The 8,790-nt window shown below is 42.0% G+C and overlaps 1 protein-coding gene across 21 annotated transcripts in view; it reads left to right on the forward strand.

Annotated features, from left to right (window-relative positions):
* CCDC77 (coiled-coil domain containing 77) overlaps positions 1–5,558 on the forward strand; it is a 31,051-nt gene extending 25,493 nt beyond the window's left edge. For 14 of the 21 annotated variants that reach the window (XM_084956986.1, XM_021092490.2, XM_021092493.2 and 11 more), the window contains 4 exons: positions 1,268–1,484; positions 2,888–3,013; positions 3,105–3,257; positions 4,044–5,558. In XM_084956986.1, coding sequence (XP_084813112.1) covers positions 1,268–1,484; positions 2,888–3,013; positions 3,105–3,257; positions 4,044–4,190 — 643 coding nt within the window. In that variant the 3' untranslated portion in view covers positions 4,191–5,558. Of the gene's footprint in view, positions 1–1,267; positions 1,485–2,032; positions 3,014–3,104; positions 3,258–4,043 lie in introns of all 21 variants that reach the window. The other 7 variants (XR_014803991.1, XR_014803989.1, XR_014803993.1 and 4 more) reach the window with 1 other exon arrangement.
* Positions 5,559–8,790: the final 3,232 nt, after the last annotated feature.

Genomic DNA, 8,790 nt, shown 5'->3' on the forward strand with positions numbered 1-8,790 from the left:
TTTTATTTCTTTATATATATATTTTTTCTACTGTGCAGTGTGGTGACCCAGTTACACGTACATGTATACATTCTTTTTTCTCATATTACGTGTTCCATCATAAGTGACTGGACAGAGTTGCCAGTGCTACACAGCAGGATCCCATTGCTAATCCATCGCACAGGCAACATTCTGCATCTATTTACCCCAAGCTGCCAGTCCCTCCCACTCCCTCCTCTTCCCCCTTGGCAACCACAAGTCTCTCTCCAAGTCCATGATTTTCTTTGCTGTGGAAAGGTTCCTTTGTGCCATATATTAGATTCCAGATATAAGTGATAACATATGGTATTTGTCTTTCTCTTTCTGACTGACTTCACTCAGGATGAGAGTCTCTAGTTCCATCTATGTTGCTGCAGATGGCATTATTTTGTTCTTTTTTATGGCCAAGTAGTATTCTATTGTGTATATATACTACATCTTCCTGATCCAATCATCTATCAATGGACATTTGGGTTGATTCCATGTCTTGGCTATTGTGACTAGTGCTGCAATGAACATGTGGGTGCATGTATCTTTTTTAAAGAAAGTTTTGTCCAGATATATGCCCAAGAGTGGAATTGCTGGGTCATATGGTGGTTCTATGTATAGTTTTCTAAGATATCTCCATACTGTTCTCCATAGTAGTTTTACCAGCTTACATTCCCACCAACAGTGCAAGAGGGTTCCCTTTTCTCCACAAACCCCTCTAGCATTTGTTATTTGTGGACTTACTAATGATGGCCATTCTGACTGGTGTGAGGTGGTATCTCATGGTAGTTTTGATTTGCATTTATCTAATAATCAGTGATGTTGAGCATTGTTTCAAGTGCTTGTTGACCATCTGTATATCTTCCTTGGAGAAATGTCTATTCCGGTCCTTTGCCCATCATTCAACTGGGTTGTTGGTTTTTTGCCTTTGAGTTGTGTAAGTTGTTTGTATATTTTAGAGATTAGGCCCTTGTCAGTTGCATCATTTGAAAGTATTTTCTCTCATTTTGTAGGTTGTCTTTTTGTTTTCTTTTTGGTTTCCTTTGCTGTGCAAAAGCTTGTCAGTTTGATCAGGTCCCATTGGTTTATTTTTGCTATTTGAAATAAGTAAAATTGCCGATGATGAGATTGTGTTTTTCAAACTGCTAATGACCTGTTACGGAATGTGTGTATTGCACCTATATCTTTGCCTTGTTTGGAATAGCTGTGCCACAGCTGCTGTGGGAACATCTTGAGTCCACATCTGTACTCTCTTTCCTAGTCTCCACCACACCCAGGAACTTCTGTATGAGAGCACCAAAGACTTCCTGCAACTCAAATTTGAAAACCAAAATAAAGAGACATCCTGGATGCTTGAAAAGGATCATTTGATGTCCAAGATCAAGCAGTACAGGGTGCAGTGTAAGAAGAGAGAAGATAAACTTGGGAAAGTTTGGCCAATTCATGAGAATCACCACAACCAAAATGAATATATCAAGGTAGTTTCCTTTGTCTTATAGAAAACTGTATTTTTTGGAATTGTTGAAAGAATTCAAGGAATTTCAAGGAACTTAATTACTGTCATGTAAGATCCATGCGGTCCAGGAAGCTGTTGTAGCAGCAACCTCAAGAAATAGGTTTCAGGAGTTCTCATTGTGGTGTAACAGATATGAACCCGACTAGGAACCGTGAGGTCTCAGGTTCAATCCCTGGCTTTACCCAGTGGATTAAGGATCTGGCGTTGCTGACAGCTGTGGTATAGGTCACAGATGTGGCTCGGATCTGGCTTGGCTGTGGTGTAGGCAGGCAGCTGTAGGTCTGATTAGACCCCTAGCCTGGGAACCTCCATGGGCTGCTAGTGCGGCCCTAAAAAGCAAAAAAAAAAAGGTTTCAAAGATTGACTCATCATTATAATATTTGGGGATTTAGAAAATTATTGATTGATTCAACAGATATTCATTGCACTCCTCCTGTGGGCTAGTCTCTGGGGCTACAGCAGTAAATAAGTTAGATAAGGTCTGCTTTCATGGCATTTATGTTTTAATAGGTGAGAAAGAACAGAAACTAACACATGACCAAGAAAGTGATGGCTTCTGGATCTGGTCGTGGTAGGGAGGAATGAGCACGGAGATCGGAGGGTGGGTGGCACTCCCACAGGACCTTCACGTTCCTGCTGAGAAGATGTAGCTCTAAACACTGCCAGGTCTTTGAAGGACTGTCCGTAAGGAAGTAACATCTGATTTGGTCTTTTTCAAGATCATTCCAGCTGCTCAATAGGACCTGTGTATTATAAGTTGTTGTTTCTTTTTAAATAACTTCAGAAATGTGTCCCAAAACTTACACTGTAATGTCTTAATTGATGCAATTCTTTCTTTTTTTTCGGGGGGGGGGTTTTAGGGCTGCACCAGATGCATATGGAGGTTCCCAGGCTAGGGGTGCAAATCGGAGCTATAGCTGCCAGCCTATGCCACAGGCACAGCCACAGCCCTGCCAGATCCGAGCTGTGTCTGTGACCTACACCACAGCTCATGGCAAAGCCTGATCCTTAACCCACTGAGCGAGGCCAGGAATCGAACCTGCATCCTCATGGTTCCTAGTCAGATTTGTTTCTGCTGCGCCACAATGGGAACTCCTTACTTGGTACAATTCTGAACTCCATTATCTGACTCTTCCCAGAGCCAAAAAGATTTTGTTTTCTACTATGTACACTTTAGGAATAAAGCTAAGTGAATCCTCCAGAAATAGGTTTTCAGATGTTCTCCAGAGTTCGTTGCTGTCTTGTTTCTCAACTCACTTTGTACTTCTAGAAATCCTTTCTTTCCTTTTTTTTCTTCACCTGAGTGCTATTTGAGTTACCTAAATTATAAAACAGAATATTAATTTTTTTCCTTTTGACCTACAGTCCCTAAAGGATAAGATAGTTCAGGAGAAAAGGCTGTCTAACATGTACCAAGAGCAGTGCATTTCCCTAGAAGAAGAACTTGCCCGGATCCGTGAGGAAGAAGGAGTGAGGAGAGAGATCTTTAAGGTGTGAAATGCTCTGCCACTCGTGGGATGGGCGGTGCAGACGGCTCTGGCCACTCCCTCACCTCCACACATGCCTCCCCGACTATGTTTAGGATCGCACCAACAAGATGGGGAAGCGCCTACAGGTGATGACAAAGCGCTATGAGGCCTTGGAGAATCGGCGCGCCTTAGAAGTAGAGGGCTTTAAGACGGATATTAAGGTTCTCCGGCAGAAACTGCGAGACTTGGAGCAGATGCTGTATAAGGTAACTGATCCTGATTTACTAGGAGGGAGAGGAGGTGCCCGTGAGGAAACCAGGACCCCTCAGAAGAAAGCTGGGCTGCATCACATCCTCCCAGTCTCACTAAAAGTCAGTTTAAACGGAACATGCCAGTGGGAAGACAAAATAGGCTGAAATAATGGAATGATGACACCATTATACTTCCCATCTAAGCCAGACTCGACAGAAAACTTCATCCCTCCCAACTCAAGAAGTAGGTTAAGAGAACCGTGGCTCTTTACAAGTGGGGGAAGTGAATAGTTGAGTTAACAAGTTCAGACATGGCCTTACTACATGGAATTTCCAAGCTGCCTCCAGTGCCTCTTAAAGAGATTTGACTGCACAACATTGCAAATCATACATTAATTTAAAAAGAGAGAGATTTAACCAGTCACTCGCATATCCTAAGTGATCAGTGTGCTCCGAACACGTTCATTATAGAAGAGATGCTTTCTTTCTTTCTTTGGCAAGTGTACTGATAATGTTTATGTTGGTGTCTTCTTTTTACTCATTGTTAATTGTTGACTGACCTCTGTCTTAAAGGCTCCTTTACTGTTGTTTGGGAAAGCAAGAAGTCTCTTGCCTTTTCTGCCTTAACTCTGCTCTACATTTTTCCTCTTTTAGTTAGTCACTGAGCAGACCAAGGATTGAATCCATCCCATGTACTAAAAGTCTCATAAAAAGGAGCCATCATAGCATGGTCTTTATAACTGGCTTCTCTCCTCTGCAATCTGCCATAATCATTTCTTTGTCTTTTTTCCAAATCTCTAGGCAACACTTAATGCCCGGGCAAACCAGGATCTTGCCATTCTGTATGAGGTTCGTGACAGCAATAGACGAGCACACAAGATACAAGGAGAACTGAAGAACCTTAAGTCCAAAGTGTTTGGTCTGGAGAACGAACTGAGACTCTGCTAATGTTTACTTTTTAGGAATGATACTCATCCGAAATAGATCTGCTTCCTAAAATCTGAGGGAAGGTCAACTTCTCCTGGAAACTGTAGGACCAGAGTTATCTTGAGTAATGGTATCCATTATTACAAATATAGGCTGAAGAATCAGCTTTTTTTGCATTCTAAGCTTTGGTCTGGATTATAACCTGAGTTACTTAGAGATTCTCCCATATTATTTCTCTCATTTACAGGGGTTGGGGTCGGGGGTGTTGTTTGTTTTTTGGCTGTGCCCTTGGCATACAGAAGTTCCCAGGCTGGGGATCGAACCTACATCACAGCAGTGACAAAGCTGGATCCTTAGCCTCCTGAGCTACCAAGGAACTCCTGTTTGTTTGGGGGAGTTTTTTGGCCATACCTTCAGCATGTAGAAATTCCTGGGTCAAGGATCAAACTAGCACAACAGCAGTGACAATGTCAGATCCTTAACCACTAGGCTACCAGGGAACTCCTGTTTGTTTTTTTAAGAAGACAATGACAGTGAAAACGTAGGGAGAAAATATTATTGCTGTGCGCTTGGCTGAGTATTAGTGAGGGAGACGCTTTCCCCAGGAGATAAAGACATCCACTGAGGTCTCCTTTCTCCTGGGCAGAGAGCAAAGGTGGCAAATGACCGCCTGTCAAAGGTGAATAGGCCACAGTTCTCTCAGCCCTGAGCTGTAGGGCCTGAATTCCTTCCTGGACACCCAGTCAGGTGAAGTTTCACCAGAGGGCACCAGAGACCCTGGTCTTCAGCAAAAATGTTCAACTAGGAAAATAAAGGTGCCACTTTTTTTTTTTTAATAAAGGTGCCTCTTTGGTAGGAGTGAATGAAACATAAATGATCCTTGTATGAAAAATTCAGTATTTTACCACTACTGCTTTTTTAAAAAATGATACATATTTTTTAAATTAACTATTTTTGAATAAAATATATAGTTGAAAATATTCTATTTGAATTTTCTATGATTTCTTAATAAAACCACATTTATATTTTGTTGATGACTCAGTTTATTTATCTGCTCCATGGTTTCTGCAGTGCTGTACACCTATTAAAGTTTTCCTAGGCGTTCCTTCATGGCTCAGCAGTTTAAGGATCCAGTGGTGTCACTGCAGTGTCTTGGGTCACTGCTGTGGCACGGATTCAATCCCTGGCCAGGAATTTCCATACCCCACCCCCAAAAAAAGTTTTAAAAAGTTTTTCTAAATTCATCCATTGATGGAACGTGATGGAGGATGATGTGAGTAAAAGAATGTATATATGTATGTGTGAATGGGTCACCTTGCTGTACAGTAGAGTGTAAACTACACTGTAAACCAGCTATAATGGAAAGAATAAATTCATCACTTGAAATCATCTCGTGTTGGAGGTAGCAGAGATAGTATGTGATGATGGCACTGAAACCATATCCATTTGTTCTGTCTTTCTCCTTTTTAGGCAAATAGCTGTGTACTTGAAGAAAGTAATTATGAAGGTACCTGGACAGCCTCTGGGAATTCACTTATCTTGGCTTAGTATAGAATCACTCTAATTTACCCACAACGAAGGCAAGAACTCAGGTTTTCATATTTGTGTTAAGGGAAGTGGTGATTGAACTTGAACTGTCAGTAGGAGATCAAAGCTTTTTTGGTTTTTTATGCCTATGATAACAGATCAGGTATCTTTCACTAATACTAAGACAGAAATTCCTGGAGGAACCCATCCTGGGCCTTAGAGGGATGTATGTCAGTGGGTGGCTCTTCCTTTTGTCCTAACACTTAAGGCATTGGCTATCCATGACTGTTGCTATTTTGATGCATGCAAAACAAAAAAAGGCTTATTAAATCACAGAATTTCAGAATAAGAAAGAATCTTAGAGACAATACAATTCAACTAATTTTTATTTTATTTGTCTTTTTAGAGCTGTACTCGAGGCATATGGAGGTTCCCAGGCTAGGGGTTGAATCAGAGCTGTAGCCACCAGCCTACACCACAGTCACAGCAACGCCAGATCCGAGCTGCGTCTGTGAACTACACCACAGCTTGCAGCAATGCTGGATCCTTAACCCACTGAGCGAGGCCAGGGATCGAACCTGCGATCTCAAGGATGCTAGTCAGATTTGTTTCTGCTGAGCCACAAGGGCAACTCCCAGCTTTTTTTATTTTATATGTGACTGAGGTCTACCATCACTGACTTTAGCAATCAGTTGATAGTGTTTCTAATACCCTGGCCTCAATTCCAATGACATTCATCTTCATGTTAAGCACACCCTAGTACAGCCGCTCTCTAAATGTCTTCATCAGTTAAAACTACTCTGTCTCCAAGAAGCAGTATAGAGTATCACAGAGCATGGGTGTGGGAGAGTCACAGATAAAGATTCAGTCACACTGCTCACTAAAACGCCAGGCTCGGTCTCCTGATCTATAAAATAAAGATTGATCTCCCTTCTTTAGCAGGGTGATTGTGGGGATTAAGAAAGAGAAAATGTTGGCATTCCCTAGTAGGTTAAAGATGTGCTGTTGTCACTGCAGTGGCTCAGGTCACTGCTGTGGTGCAGGTTCAATCCCTGGCTTCCACATGCCTCAGGTGTGACCAAAAAAATAATTTAAAAAAAATAAATAAATAAAAGAAAGAGGAGTGGTAGTACCCAGAATTTGAAAAGAACTTACAACTCAACAAGGTAAGGGCCACACAAAAAGTGGCCAAGGAATCTAGGCATTTCTGCAAAGAAAATATGCAGAAGGCCAGTAAGCACATGAAGAGATGCTGAACATTAGAAGTGGAAATTGACAATGAGACACCACTTCACACCCACTAGGATGGCTGTAATAGACAAGATAGTAAGAGCCTGTAAGGGTGTGGAAATGCTGGAGGCCTCACACATTGCAGGTGGGAATGTAAAACGGTGCCACCACTTAGGAAGATGGCCTCACAGTTACTCGTAAGTTAAACAGAAGAGTTACTGTGAGCGAGCACTTCCACTCCTCACATACATATGCTCAAGATATATGAAAATAGGGAATTCCCGTTGTGGCTCAGTAGTTAACGAACCCAACTAGCATCCATGGGAATGCGGGTTCTGATCGTTGGCCTCGCTCAGTGGGTTAAGGATCCAGTGTTGCCATGAGCTGTGGTGTAGGTTGCAGATGCGGCTCGGATCCTGACTTGCTGTGGCTCGGTGTAGGCTGGTGGCTACAGCTCCGATTGGACCCCTAGCCTGGGAACCTCCAAGTGCCATGGGTGAGGACCTAAAACAGACCCCCCCCCAAAAAAAAGATATATGAACATACACATCCACAAAAAAACTTGTACAAAGATGTTCAAAGCATCATTATTCATAGTAGCTAAAAAGTAAAAACAACCCAAATGTCCAGCAACTGGTGAGTAGGTAAACAAGATGTTCATCTGGACAATGGACTATCATTCAGCCATAGAAAGGACTGAGGTCCTGATCCGTGCTGTGCAGCGTGGATGACCCTGGAAAACGTGATGCTCCATGACAGAGGCCACACACACAAAAGGCCACATGTTGTTTGGTCCATATCCATGAAACATCTGTCACAACAGGCAAATCCACAGAAAGAGAAAGTAGAGAAGTTACCAGTGTGGCTCAGTGGTAATGAACCTGACTAGTATCCACAAGGACGAGGGTTCAATCCCTGGCCTTGCTCAATGGGTTAAGGATCCAGCATTGCCATGAGCTGTGGTGTAGGTCGATGATGTGGCTTGGATCCCAGGTTGCTGGGACTGTGGCGTAGGCCAGCAGCTGCAGCTTTGATTCAACATGGGAATTTCCGTATTCTGCAACTGTGGCCCTAAAAAGACAAAAAAAGGCGGAGGGAGTAGATAAGTGGTTGTCAGTTGGGAAGAGGGAGCAATGAGGAGTGACTGCTAATGGGTACGGGGTTTCTTTTGGGGTGATAGTTCATAAATGGTATATTAAAAGCCACTGAATTCTATACTTTAAAAGGGTGAATTTTATGTTAGGTGGATTAAAAATCAGTTCTCTTTAAGCCCATGAAATGGCTTAGTTATGTGCATTCAGTGGGCATTCAATTACAATGAATTATTTTCTATATTTTGGCTTCTCTTGGTTTCCTATCAATTTCCCATGATTGTTCGATTCTAAGATGTATTTAATGCCATTTATTCCTTCATTCAGCATTTTATTTTTAGGTGCTTGGTACATCCTAGGAATTGTGCTAGATCTTAAGTTTATTAAGAACCACAAAAACAGTGTTTGTGCTCCAAAAATGGGCAAGAAAATGAGCATTGTGGGTGCAGAGGACCAAAAGCAGAGAATATGACTTAAAGGAGGTAAGGCTTGAGCTGAATCTCAGAGGCGAATTCAAAGTTGGACAACTGGGCATTTCAGGTGGAGAGAAACAACACGTGGGAAGGCAGGGAGAGTAGAACGTTTGGGGATGTGCAATGCAGGAGAGAGTCATAGAACGTGGGGCATAAGAAATGGTCTGAAATTTCACTTAGTACAATAATGTAAATCTGTTAAATATTTCAGAACCTTTTACCATAGTAGAAAACATTTGGCTTTGCTTAAAAATGGAAAAAAAAAAAAAACCAATAACCAAAATCAGAAGTACAGTGATA

The sequence above is a fragment of the Sus scrofa genome, chromosome 5 (genome assembly GCF_054392235.1).
Source record: "Sus scrofa isolate SSC_HxYL_T2T_F1_AM1 chromosome 5, Sscrofa_HxYL_maternal_Yorkshire_Landrace_v2.0, whole genome shotgun sequence".
Taxonomy (NCBI): domain Eukaryota; kingdom Metazoa; phylum Chordata; class Mammalia; order Artiodactyla; family Suidae; genus Sus; species Sus scrofa.